Genomic DNA, 13,953 nt, shown 5'->3' with positions numbered 1-13,953 from the left:
GGGGTTTAAAGCCCCTGTATATTTTTACATTTGCCCTTTGCACAGGCATGAAGATGGTATAATATGGCTTAACTTTATGTCATGACAGTAGTGTAATTCAGGGTGAAGTTACATGTTACATTTAGATCATACTAAATGTGTCAAATGTTAAGCAGTGTTAAAGTTAGAATATGCTGTGAGAAGTTACACATTAAGGCTTATCATCATTTCTTGCCTGCACCACTCTGACTTGCCATTGGAGGGCTGTCGAGCAAATGCGTGGCTATAAGCCAGGGCACCTGGTCTCTGTCCCTGGGACCCATGGGGACCTGTGGTGGGAGGCTTGCAGTGGTACATTCTGGTGGGATACTGGGGGAATGCAATTTGCTTGTTTTATTTCCATGGGGCAGAGTGAACTTACTCTAACATGTGCTAGGTAGCACTGCCCAGAATTGACCCTCACCTGAAGTGGCATAACTTTGGGATACTAAGAGACCACTTAGAACAAATTAATGAGGATACTCACATTTTAAGTGTTCTTAGTATGGTCTAAGTGTAACATGTAACTTCACCCTGACTGGAGGAAGGCATGTGGGGCAGCAGCCTCAGGCTTTTTGGGAGCACAAAAATAGTCACCACCACAGCGAGTGACTTGAAGAGTCACTGCTACCAGCAATGCAGCAGATGGTCCAGCCGTATGTGCCACTGCTGCCTATGGCACAGAACTGACCTGATTTGCCTGTGTATCATGTATCTAACCCCTGAATAAGAATTCAGAATGAAACATTGGAAAAATCATAAATGCCAGCCTCCAAATATCATTTGGCTGGCATCAATAGTGGAGACATTAGGTTCTTCTTAAGAAGTCACTAATAACCAAAAGGAATGGGCCTGATATTCATTTCCTATTTAGCAATAAAGAAATGCTTTACGATGTGTATGTCACAGTAGAGTCCATCTGACAAATAAAAACATTAATATTTTAAAAAGAAATAATTCAGTAATAAAATTTTAATTTACTTTACCATGAAAAGTGTTTGCTTCTCCCTGACGTGCTCTTAAAATGGTACTCAGTAGTCAGTATGATCACTATAGTCAACTACTGATGAGTAAATCATCCCCACTTTATTATTCAAAATTAGGGCCTTAGAAATGTCCAGCCAATCAATTTGATAAGCAAGCCCATCATTTGGTACTTTAAACCCCCCAAAAAAACCTTTATTAAAATACAAAACAGCAGAGAGTTGCTTACCTTCCAGCAATGGGACTGAGAAGTTGCTACTGGGATTAGTAATAATCTTGCAGGTCTTAATTTCACGGCCACAAGGCTCATAGTGCCATGTACACTCATTACGAGCATTGTAGTAATCACAAAATATTGCTGATAGAGAAAACAGATATCATTGAAACCTATAGTTGCCAGGTGAGGATCCCATTTCCATCCCCAGTGAGACCAGCCAAGGGATTACATGGTGCATTGCTATAATTCTCTTTGCCACTAGGATCTAGACTTTCTTTCAACTCAACTTCAACACAGACCACATGAAAGCCTTCAGGGTGAAATAAATTACTGAAATCACAAAACTATTAAGAGTCAATAGTGATTTGAATTTGGGCTATCTGTTGAAATACTGCAAAAATGTTGGCCTTCTCTGGATACTTGAAAACTGTTTAAAGGCTATTAAGTTCAAGTCAGTTTGACTTGCATCTAGAGTCATATACAGCAGATCATAATAGAGTCACTAGTTTATAGGGGGAAATGAAGCACAATTTGCTTGAGTAAGATACATTACTGACTGAACAAGAAATGTTTGTGCTAACTATTCAAGATCACAACTCAGAATTGCTGTCTCTCTAGCAGTTTCAACATTTTAATTCCCCCCACCCCTCAACCCAGTCAGAACAAAAACAAACCTTTCTTAAATTTTCCATCAGCACATGCATGCTCCAGCAGACCCAATTAATTGAGTCTGCTCCGACGCGTGTTAATTAGCATGTGTCAGAGCAGGCATCAGGCAGGTGCATAGGTGCCTGTTGTTTCCATTCTGTACTGAGATCTTGAGCCATGTCACTGTGAATGCTTTCAGTGCTACAGTATACAACCCTGTGCTAGGACACTTGTGCAGTGATTGAAACCTCTATGACAGCATTCTAAGTATAGTCACCGTCAGTAACATTACTCTCAGTAATATTTAAAGATTACTCACGGCATATATCAGGAGTTCTCCAGAAGACACATGCCATAGCTTTAATACACGCTTGACCATAGGCAGCAACTGCGGAACAAAAGCATTCACAGTCTCCACCGCTGTCACAGGAGCAGGCATCATGAACACAAGCTTCATAGAATGGAGCTGGGTCCACCTGGGAAGAAACAGTGTCCCAGTTAGCATCATAATTATGTTTTCAGCTTGGAATCTCAGAAATCTTCTAGGCTAGAAGCTGCTTACTGCATGTGATTTGGTAATAGTTTTGCTTTGGAGTAATTTCTTAGAAAGCCCATGAGTGGAATTACTCTCACAGTGAAGGAAATGGACACTTTAGTCCAATGTATGAAAATATAACAAATCTTCAAATGAACTATTGCAAGAAGTTGTAGACACCTGAACATCTAACCTTGAATTGCATTCTATAATTAACATTTTCAAAAATTATAACGCCTTAAGTTTTATCTACATTCTCATTAAAAACATGATTGCAGCACATTTTTCTGCCAGCTAGCTACCAACAGGAATGAAGCTACACTGGCTGCCTGAGTAATTTTACAATAACCAAGAATAGGGGACTGACAACTTCTTTAATGCATGTCAGCTGCTCAGGGGTAACTTCTCATGTGCACTTGCTTACCCTATTACAGATGGCAGTTTAGCGCTCCATGCAAAAAGATGAAAGTTACAATGCTTTAGTTTCTTATTGTGGTGTAATAGTGGAGACATAGAAAGTTACCACAGAGTTGGCTCACCTATGGTAAAAACTTTGCCTGTTCATATCCTAAGGCAGGTCTGTATAGCCCATGCCCAAGGCTATGCTGCCACAGCTTCACTGTGATTGATACTCTAGCTAAGCAAGCTTGAAAATGTCTGTTTGTGATGCCATCACACCTCCAGTGGCAGTATAGGCATAGCCTGGGACTATCCTGATTATATATGCCTACAGTTTTGCACATCTAGCCTCCTCTGGACCACCTACCCAGGCAACGGTTCACTTGCACTGCTTACCTTGGCGTGACAGCTTTTGAAGGTGTCACTCTTGATAAGCTCACATTTGAACTTTGCCCACGCATGTCGATGAGGATCCACATCACAGGGTTGGATCTCTGCTGTCACATCAGGGCACATGGGGTCATGTTTCCAAGAATTCCCAAACTCCAGAGGTTCGTGTACAAGCAGCCTGCTCCTTGTTGTGAAGTCATTGTTGGAGTTGTCATCAAAGTTACCACACAGACCACAGACTTTGCCCTGAAAAGCAGATGAAGTTTGTTTTCAAAATACATTGTCATATTTCAAGTTTAACCTGGTATGTGAGCACAGATTCCTAATGAAGTGGGGAAGTGTACACGAGGTGCTTAACTGGGCAGTAGTATAGTTTACTGTGAAGTAAGCATGTGTGTCTATATGTACACATGCTTATTATGCACTAAACCTTGCTAATCACAAGAAAATTTTCTACCTGCAAATGCAAGTAGCAAATTTACTTTTAATTAGTAACGTCACAATAGTGCTCATGTAGAGACTCCTGATGGAGAGCAAATCTGCTTTTGGTCAGCCATCCACCAGGGGGTAGGAGATTGCTCCCTGCCCCTGGGAGCTGCCTGCTGCCAGGGAGGGCCTCACCACAGGAGTCTGGGTGGCGACTGTGCCTCCCTGCCCCAGCAGCAGGAAACTCTAAGCCCCCTGCTCTGAAATCATGATCAGGGAGCAGGGGGTTGGGAGACCCTTATCATCAGCACCAGCTCAATGACCATGAAAAAAGTACTGGGAGATAAGGGTATTCCATCACTGGCCCCATGGTACAGGGCAGGCACTGGGAGCTCCCTGCTGGTGGGGGCTGAGGACCCTGTTCCCCACCCAGCTCTGAGCTGGGGAGCTTGTCCCCTGCTCAGCTCTGCAAGTATGGAGCTGGGGGGAGGGGGGGGAGAGGGAGGGGCAAGCTGGGGAGCTTGTTCCCCTCCAGCTCCACACTGTGCAGCTGAGCAGGGAACAAGTTCCCCAGACTGTTCCCCTGTGTTTTGCACTGATGGAGCTGAGCAGGGAACAAGCTCCCCAGCATGTCCCCTACCCAGCTCTGTGCTCATGGAGCTGAGTATGGAACAAGCTTCCCAGCCTCCATCCGGTTTGCAGGGTTGGGGCTGGGAACTCTCCTCGCCAGAGGCAGGCCTGAGCTCTGTCCCCCAGTGGGTGTTTGTGTGATTATTTATGTTTCATTTGCAATGATCCAAACAGTGGCTACAATTTTCAGTCCTGTACAATGGCAAACAAGAAGCTTTTTGATTACTGCTCTCATAAATGAAAATCAGATACTTAAATCTTGTCCATGGAACATTGAGATATTATTTGTATGGGTTTATTTCTAACGAGTGTTGGTCTTGATGACTAGACTTATTATCTTGAAGGTATATTTCAACATTGCAAAGTATTTCTTGTAAGACATTAACTAAAACTTAATATTGGGGGTCTCAAGGACTTTTTGTTAGTTGACACCCATCTAGTCAGAAATCAGTAAAAAACATAGGGTACAGACACATGTACATTTGGATCCATTTCAGAAGGGGAATGCTTCAAAACAAGCTGGGAATGATGCAAACAGGGGCAGATCCGGGGGGAGGGGGCTGCAGTTGCATTCCCCTTTGGTTCCTGCTCCACCCAAAGTTTAAAACCAACTGCTTGGCAGTGGCAGCAGCATTTCTAGTGAGGCAGCAGTGAGAGCATCAACTGAATTAATGGTTCATTAAAATCTACCTGATTCCTTCTAAACTCTTCATTCTACTGGTACTAGTAAAGACCCTTTCTCCTATTTAACAGGCTTGATGTTCCACTATTCAAGTCAGCCTTTCTTCTGCAATCTCTTAGCTGCTCCTGGTAATGAAGCTCCTATTCCACAGCCCTGTAGAATGTTTTTAACTCATTGCAGTGAAGTTATATTTGTTATTGCTTCAATGTGGAACTAAACAATATAGCCCTAACACCCCCCCATACTAATAAAGCTTCTAGTTTCTAGTTTCTTGTTTTCTTGGAGAAAGATATGGACTGTGTTACATGGGATGATGCACCACACCATCTGCATACCCCTTTTCAAAATCACAGAGCTGCTCATGGATTCAAATGCAAAAACTGCTTCAACTTCAACAGCTGACTGCTTCAACTTCAATGTTAAAGTTGGAGTCATTTTGATTTGTTTGTATCATTCCCAACTCATCCACATATAACGATAGGAGACAGAATCAAAAGACTTGCTAAAGTTAAGTTATATCACATCTACTACTTTCCCACTATCCACAGAGCCTGTCACCTTATCATACAAGGCAATCAGGTTGGTCAGGCATGACTTGGTCTGGATGAATCCATGCTGACTGTTCTTGATAAACTTTTTCTTCTCCAGATGTTAGAAATATACTCCTTGATGACCTGCTCCATAATCTGTCTTAGCATTAAGGTCGAACTGACTGGTCCTGAATCCTCCTTCTTTTTTAAAGATGGGCACTATATTTGCCATTTTACAGTCATCTGGGACTTCAAATATCCACAATTCTCCAAGATGATTGCCAATGACTCTTAAAATATCTCAGTAACATAGCGTAACATAACATAACAGGGCTACTCCGTGCCCTGGGGAGTGACAATATGCAGACTGCTGTACAGCCAGTGGTGGTGAAACTGCCAGCTGTGCTGGTGGCTATGTTTGCATGTCCTGCCTCCAAAGGCAATGCCTGAGTCTCCTTCCCCAGTTGCACACCCCTCGGTTTTGCTATTGTATTTCAGGCAATTCCTTCAGCGCCTTAGCGTGCATGCTGTCTAGCTCTGCTGACTTCAAAACATCAAGCTTCACTAGAGATGGAAATAGACATCCCCTTTTGTCACATTTGTGCCATCATAAAAATGTTTATGGTAGCAAACAAGCTAAGCAAACAGATGTCTATATCCCTTTGCATACTACATACATGGCCATTATGAAGCTGATATCAATTTGTGCTGCTCTTTAGCTGTGGATGTCTATTTACTTTATCGCATGAGGATTTTTGAAGCCTGGAGCTACCTGTGCTCCCCAGCCATCCCAGCCAGGTGCACCAGGGGCTTGTGGGGCTTTGATACTGTGCACCCTGGGGAATTCCTGCACAGAATCAGGTTCCCCAAGTCCTGGAAGTAGCTGCCTAGCTTTCCCAGTTTACCAAAATGGAACCCAGAAATCCCAGGGGCACATATTGGTAAGCAGAGAAACCCCAACTCTCCCCATTTACCAAGATGCATCCCAGAGATCCAAGGGGCATGACTTGGTAAGTGGGGAACACCAGACAGGCACTTCCAGGGCGAGAGGGATTTGATCCTATGTGGGAATTCCCAGGGTGCACAGGTTCATCATGCCCCATGGGAATGTCACCCATTGTCTTGCAGCAACAGCAGGTGAGATAATGGGTGATGTGTGTTTCACCCACTCAAGCAGATCAGCTGTACTGGGACACATCCCAGCACAGGTAATCCACTTCATTTAATGATGTCTGTTTCTACCCTAAGCAATCCTGAACCTGTTCTTTCACTACTCTATGCTTAGTAACTCATCCCCTGTTTTGCTGCCAACTGTACTTGTCATCTGGTAGCCAATTTTATTTATAAAGACTTAAGTAAAAAAACAGGCATTAAAAACTTCACCCTTCTCTGCATTATCCATTACTGGATTGCCCTCTGTATTCAGTAAAGGACCTATATTTTCTTTAGCCTTCATCTCACTTCTGATATACTTGTCGATATTTTTTATTCCCTTTTATACCCCTTGCTAGTTGCATCTCAAATTGTGTCTTGGCATTCCTGATTTTTCTCCCTGCATGCTCATGCAATGCTCCTATTCAGTTCTATGGTAATAAGAAGTTTCCACTTTTTTTATGAATCTTTTTTTGAGTTTCAGCTCATTATGAAGTTCACTTTTTAGCCAGGCCAGCCTCCTGCTACACCCCTTATTCTTTCTTTGTATTGGGATAGTTTGCTCCGGCACTCTTAACAAGGCTTTCTTAAAGTACAACCAGCTCTCTTGGACTATGTTTTCCCCTCAGACTTGCCTCCCAGTGAATCCTGCCTAACAGTTCTCCAAGTCTTCTGTCCTGAAGTTTCAGTGTCTATTTTACTTTTCCTCTTTTGTTCTTTCCTTAGGGTCTTGAACTCTATATGTAGTCCAACCCCCTGCATGAAAATGGGATCAGATGTTTTTCTACCCCACTTCCTAAAATCCCAAATGTGGGAGATCCTACAGTGTTCCTTAGTAGCATGTGGTGGTGTTTCACTGCTCTAATAGTTAGGAAAATTGTCTATATCCATCATACATCTTTTTTGCTGAAATGATTTCTTTTTGTCCTTTTTTAAGTGTCCTGGGTAATACTGAACACAACCTTCTTTATAACATGTTCTTACTTATTAGAAAACTGTTGTACCTAATGCCATGGGAAGATGAAATAACAGGCATGTGTGCAAGACACCTTAAAGCAGGCAAATGCTTTTGCACCACTTTAACGGTGCTGGTGTTTGCACATGTCAGTGGCGTATTGTGAATTAATTCCAGCTGCTGTAGGAAATTCGTCAGTGTAATGTCCCTTAAATTACTTGGAGTGCAGCAAACTAAAACTCCTCTGAGTGCTCCTACAGCCACGGAACAAAGCACCGGGCTCCATGCAGCACAGGGCCTCTGCAGGAAGCCCTGCAGCAGCCCAGGAAGGCAGGCTCCACCCAAAAAAAGCAATAAGCCTGATTTCTCCCCCCACCCCTTCAATGGAGCCTGCCTTCATACATGAGTTGCACGGGGGCCCAGTACTTCCTTCTGTGGCTGCAGTGCCCCCCGGGACTGCCCGAGCTGGGTGCTGTAGGCAGGTGCCACCTCCGGGGGGGGGAGCCACTGCTGCTGCAGAGGGAAGCACCAGTCCCTCCACCCCTGCAACCCAGGGACCGCTCCGCCCACCAGCAGCTTGCCCTCCCCTCCCTGCTGCCAGTTATGTCAATGTGTGCATGATACAGGGGTTTAAAGGGCCCTAAACTGAAACAGTGTTTTTTGAAAACCCACCACTTCATTTTGGGGCCCCCATTTCATCTACACACATCCTAAGGCCCTTTGTGCATCTGAACCTTAAACTTCGTGGATCCAGAAAAGTTACAAAGTAATTTTTGTTATAATAGTGTGCCATAATCATTATACTATATTTTAGAAAGGGTCACTTACCATATAATTAGGGGTCAGATTGATGAAAACAGTAGTCCTCTTATCCCAGATAACCATCAAACCATTGCTGGCCTCAATAACAAGATACAGACCCACTTTCCGAGCCCAATAATCCACATGCTCACCATGATCTTTTTTAATTGTATAAAGTTCCTTGTCCTGCAACTTCAGTTCAGTCCTCTGAAAAATAAAAAGGGCAAGTTTGCAATAGCACTGGTTATTATAGATTCAGAGATGTTTGGGTCAGAAGGGACCTCAGTAGATCATCGAGTCCACCCCCCTGCTATGAGCAGGAAAGAGCAGTGTGGTTATATGACCCCAGCCAGGCACATGTCCAGCCTCCTCTTAAACACCCCCAAGGTAGGGGAGAGCACCACCTCCCTTGGAAGCCCATTCCAGATTCTGGCAAGCCTTACCATAAAGAAGTTCTTCCTGATGTCTAACCTAAATCTGCTTTCCCTCGATTTGCGGCCATTGTTCCTAGTTACTCCAGGGGATGCCCTAGTAAATAGAGCATCTCCTATTCCTTGCTGTACCTTCCCTCCTCTCCCCATGAATTTGTAGGCAGCCACAAGATCACCTCTCAGCCTTCTCTTGCAGAGGCTGAAGAGATCCAGGTCTCAGTCTCTCCTCATATGGCTTTGTCTGCAAGCCCGTAACCATACAAGTGGTCCTCCTCTGAACCCTCTCGAGATTGTCCACATCTCTCTTGAAGTGTGGCACCCAAAACTGGGCACAGTACTCCAACTGTGGCCTGACCAATGCCACATAGAGGGGAAGTATCACCTCCCTGGGCCTGTTCGTTATGCACCTGCTAATGCATGATAAAGTGTGGTTAGCCTTGTTGATCACTTCATCACTTGACAACTCACGTTCATCTTAGTCTCAACAACTCCCTTTCCACTGCTGCTGTGCTGTTGAGAAGGTCCTCTCCCAGCCTATAGGTGTGTTGGTGATTCCTTCTCCCTGGGTGCAGCACTTTGTACTTGTCTTTGTTGAACTGCATCCTATTCTGTTCTGCCCACTTTTCCAATGTGTCCAGATTCACCTGGATTCGTTCCCTATCCTGTAGTATGTTAACTTTATCCCATAATTTGGTATCAGCTGCAAATTTGGAGAGAGTGCTTTCCACTCCCTCATCCAAGTAACTGATGAAGACACTGAACAGCACAGGTCCAAGGACTGAGCCTGGGACTTCAATGCCCACATCTTTCCAGGTCAATATTGACCCAACCCGTAATATCTTATAACAAGACAAGATATTAGAGGAGGGAAGGTGATGGACTTTGGAACAATGAAAAACCCCTGAGCTGACTTCAAAAATCAACATAGGTCCATTGACCTTAATGGAGCCGCAAGAAGTTCCAGTAACTGATTCTAACCCATTTCACTGTGGGCTTCAGATTTTACTTGCCTTAAGGAACTAGATATTCATTTACTTGTTAGATTTATATGCTGCCCTTCCCAAAAAGGCTCAGGGAAGTTTTCAGTAAAAGAGAAAAAAAATTATAGAAACAAAATAAATATTAATATAAGAAAACCTCCACTTAGAAAAGAAAAAAGAACAACAAATTCAGGAGCAAACCACTCCACTTCACCCACTCCTGCTCCCCTGTCTCAGACCAAGTTGAATATGCGGCCCTGCCCAACCCATCTTTAGTTCCCAACCCATATTCAATAAAAACAACTATTTCCCTGAAACTGTATTCCTTAACATCCTGCCACAACAATTTCCCCACAAACTATGTTCCCTAACATCCCACTCTCCTGCCTCACTCTGGGTAATCTCCCCCACCCTTATTATTCCTTCCAAACTAAACTTCCTCACTCAAAAGGGGGACCCAGGCTGTCTCCAAAACCCATTCATTGTCCCCTTCCCAGCAGGAAAAAAACATGTTGAATTAAAGGAAAAAACAAAACAAAAAAATAGATCCCTTCATCCCCACTTGGTCCCCTCTGAAGGGTAATGTCAAAGGATTCCTCCACATATGCATGGCAGTTTTGATTAGCCGCCTACTAGGTATGAATTCACCCTTGTCAATACTCACCCCTAAAAATATTTTAATAGCCTTTGAGCAGGTGACTCCTGTGGTTCCACAACGGACATTTTCTGTAAGGATACTAAATGAAGCACTGGAATTTTTTTCACCACAATAATCCTATTAAAAGTAGAAGCATACAATATAAATAAATAAAAGGAATCGTATTCTTTATTTTTTCTTATTTTAACCTAAAAATATTTTAAACTTATTCACTTAATGTGCGCATTACTGCTAATTAGACAGATGTAGCCAGATGGCTAATTTCTGTATCTACATTATCAATATATGCACATCTATCCATTTATCTATATTAAATTTGTTTACCAAATACTAGAAATAAGTAGAACTATTCAATGAAAAAATGACGTACATTCCAAAATGAATATATTCATTTTTGGAATTCAGAATCAGCCACTTGTTTTGGAACAATATTGATTAGCCAACAGTTCTCATTCCCCAGTTAGCTAATTTTCATAAAATCTGCAGTTGGCTCATCAGCTGAGATTTTCACTCAGCAAGCTGAAAACCCCATTTGCTTAATCACACATCCCAGATCTTTTGCAAATATGGAATTTAGCTCAGTAGAAGCCTATGAATTGTGCCCTCAGAGAAAGAGGATGTGAGGGAGGTAAGCTTAGAACCAAATTGATCGATCTTTTAAAAGTAGTTAAAGGCTCTGTAGCAACTTTTCACTTTTGTTTCCTGCTCCCACTGGACCTTACCTGAACAGCCACATATTCACACTCTCCATCAAAATCATACTGTTTTCCATCAAAGGTAATATAATGGCCACTTCCATATATACTGCAAGTCCCAAAGCAATTACCAGTAGTGCAGGTCCAATGTCCTTTCTGGCAGGTACTAGGGGTAGAGTAAAAGATTTTATTTTTCATATCTCATCCTTATATATATTGTTTGAAAAGGTGAGGCCAAAGCATGACAGTAGCATAACTAGGACAGGGAAAGGAGAACACATGTCCCAGACATTGACTATGAGGGGGCACCAGGATCCTCACCACCAACAACACCAGCAGTCTTGGCAGTGGCAGGGAGGCTGCCTTTAACTAGCCATAGGAGCTGGGTAAGGCAGCACCACACTAAGCTATGTAACTATGTGAGGATGGGGGTGAGTGGGGTGAGCAGACTGGTGCCCCCCCCCCGTACTCAATGAGTGTGGTACACCACTGAACCATGCAATTCCCTGACCCACATGGAGTCTATAACATGTATTATAAGCACCTCTCTGTTGTAGGGCACTACAAATCACTCTCTCCTCACCAGTCATGATGTGGGACTAGTGCACTAAAAATTAAGTCCATGATTAAGTTTATAGTATAGCTATTAGCTTTGCTTAGCTTGCTGTTGGTTCTGCTATCAGTCTTACCCCCAGAATGACATTTTTATTCAATAAATGGTGCCTACTGCAAAGAGATGCTGCAGTGGGGTAGCCGAGTGGGGTGACAGAGCATCTTTTTATCACTCCAGAAGCAAGGGTTTGAGCTTTCTTTTGGACTTACACCAAAGGCTGCTCCTACTACAAATGGGTGCCTAGTCATTTGCACTGAGAAGTGTCAAAGGTGGCCAGATGTGATGTTAGCCGTTGGGTATAAAACATGTTGAGTCCTGATTACATTAGCTCATTAAGCAGTTAGGTTCAAGATGTGCAAAGTTAGTGATTCTGAGTAAAGTTACAGTGATTCCTCTTAAAATGCCCTACTTTTGTCTAAGATGAACAAAGACTATTACCTCAATATTTATGGTATTAGCTAAGTTTTCATGAAAGGAATCTTTCAGTTAACCTTCACAGTCACAAGGCAACTAGAATAGACCTCAGAATTAAAGCTTGTGTATCTACATGCTGCTCATAAGAGCAATTCTTACATCCTAATATTATCCTTTGTTCACCACAAAAAAAATAATACATTAGGAGAGACTGAAAGATCACAACATCTTACCAGGTGTTGCAATTCACTGTTATGTTTGTTCCAGAAGAATAAAATTTATCATTATGAATACATGGACAATCCTTCTCTTGAACACATTTCCCTCTGCCATCATCAATCAGTTCAGAAGGACATACGCAACCTGAGATGCACTCCAGCTGGAACTAAGGAAAATAAATACAAATTTTAATTTATATTACTTTTATGAATTTTCTACTTTACCTTTTCTTCTGCAAACACTCATCCCAGAAACTGTATTTAATTTCTAATCCAGTCATTTACATAGGGACATAAAACTGTCATGTTCTCCAAGGCCACTGAATCCAGTCCTCTGAATATAGGCAAGTATTTGTCCAAAGAGTCTGAAAAATCATCCACTCCAACTCCTTTCATGCACCAGAGGCACAAAGCAACCCATGAACAGCTAAAAATCCTATAATATACCACAGGTAAAGAGCAGGAGAGATAAAGGCACAACCAGTACCCTCTTTTCCCCCACCGCCTTCAGCCTGTCAGTCCTCATCTTACAAAAGAAGTTCTTAGGATTAGTCTTCATAACATTTCTGCTGTTCCAGTCCACAAAGTTATCTAATTTTTCCTATATGATTATAAGAAGCATTGGTACTACTCAGCACCTTCCCATGTTGGTACTACTCAGTAGGGCTGTGTGAAGCTTTGATCCCTGACTCGATTCGGTGGAGATTTGGCCTGATTCAGTGGCCGAATCTCCGAATCTGAATCAGATCAAGAGACCCTTTAATCTCTCCGAATTGAATCGGAACTCTCTGAATTGATTTGGAGAGATTCAGAAAGATTTGACGGTTTGGACACAGACACAGCTTTAAATGTTTTTTCTGCATACCTCTAGGTAGCAGATGGCTCATGAATGCTGTGATGCTGGGGCACATGGAGTGTCCCACAGAAGTGCAAGGGGGCTCCCCAGCGCACTCAGCAGCAGACCCAGAAGTGGACCAGAAGCACTTCCAGGTCCACTGGGGAGCATACAGGGCCCCCCCCCCACCACTCCCATGGCTTGGTTACTGGTGTCTCCTGGATCTGGGGGGGCACCCAGGGTCCCCCCATAGCTGATCACTAAGCCAGAGGGATGTGGTGGGGGGCTGCGCTTTCAGTGGTGAACCTGGAAAAGGACCAGAAATACTTCCGGTCTACTTCCAGGTTTGCCACTGAGAATGTGGGGGGCCGCCCTGCACTCCTGTGGGATAATCCACCATTCACAAGCTATGGTTCCTTGACCTATGTTGAAAAAACATTTAAAAGTGTGCCTATGGCCAAATCGCTGATTCTCTGAATCAAGCATTGAATCTTCAGTTTCTGCTGAATCGAATTGGGACAGTTATATGAATCAACGAGTTGAATCAATGTCCCCAATTTGGGCCAAATCCAAATTAAATACAGCCCATTTCACACACCCATACTACCCAGCAGCTTTGTCATCTTCAAATTCCATCAGCACACATCTAGTTCCTATACTAAGTTTGTTAATGAAAACATTAAACAGGTAGATCCTAAGACCATATCCTGAGACGCAGTCTGATTAGACTCTCTCCAAACTG

General features: G+C 43.0%; 1 protein-coding gene across 1 annotated transcript in view; it reads right to left on the bottom strand.

The window, feature by feature from the left end:
* The window catches only part of MUC2 (mucin 2, oligomeric mucus/gel-forming), a 107,216-nt gene that overhangs the window by 67,961 nt on the left and 25,302 nt on the right, over positions 1–13,953 (bottom strand). The window contains exons 19-25 of the mRNA XM_019551000.1: positions 12,392–12,543; positions 11,159–11,297; positions 10,443–10,553; positions 8,395–8,574; positions 3,198–3,437; positions 2,187–2,343; positions 1,232–1,360 (exon numbers count right to left, since the gene is read on the bottom strand). Of these exons, the coding sequence (XP_019406545.1) occupies positions 1,232–1,360; positions 2,187–2,343; positions 3,198–3,437; positions 8,395–8,574; positions 10,443–10,553; positions 11,159–11,297; positions 12,392–12,543 (1,108 nt within the window). The remainder of the gene's footprint in view (positions 1–1,231; positions 1,361–2,186; positions 2,344–3,197; positions 3,438–8,394; positions 8,575–10,442; positions 10,554–11,158; positions 11,298–12,391; positions 12,544–13,953) is intronic.

The sequence above is a fragment of the Crocodylus porosus genome, unplaced genomic scaffold, assembly GCF_001723895.1.
Source record: "Crocodylus porosus isolate Cpor-Errol unplaced genomic scaffold, CroPor_comp1, whole genome shotgun sequence".
In the NCBI taxonomy this organism is placed as follows: Eukaryota; Metazoa; Chordata; order Crocodylia; family Crocodylidae; genus Crocodylus; species Crocodylus porosus.
The sequence above is the reverse complement of the archived record's forward strand: the minus strand, read 5'-3'. Positions and strand labels throughout refer to the sequence as shown.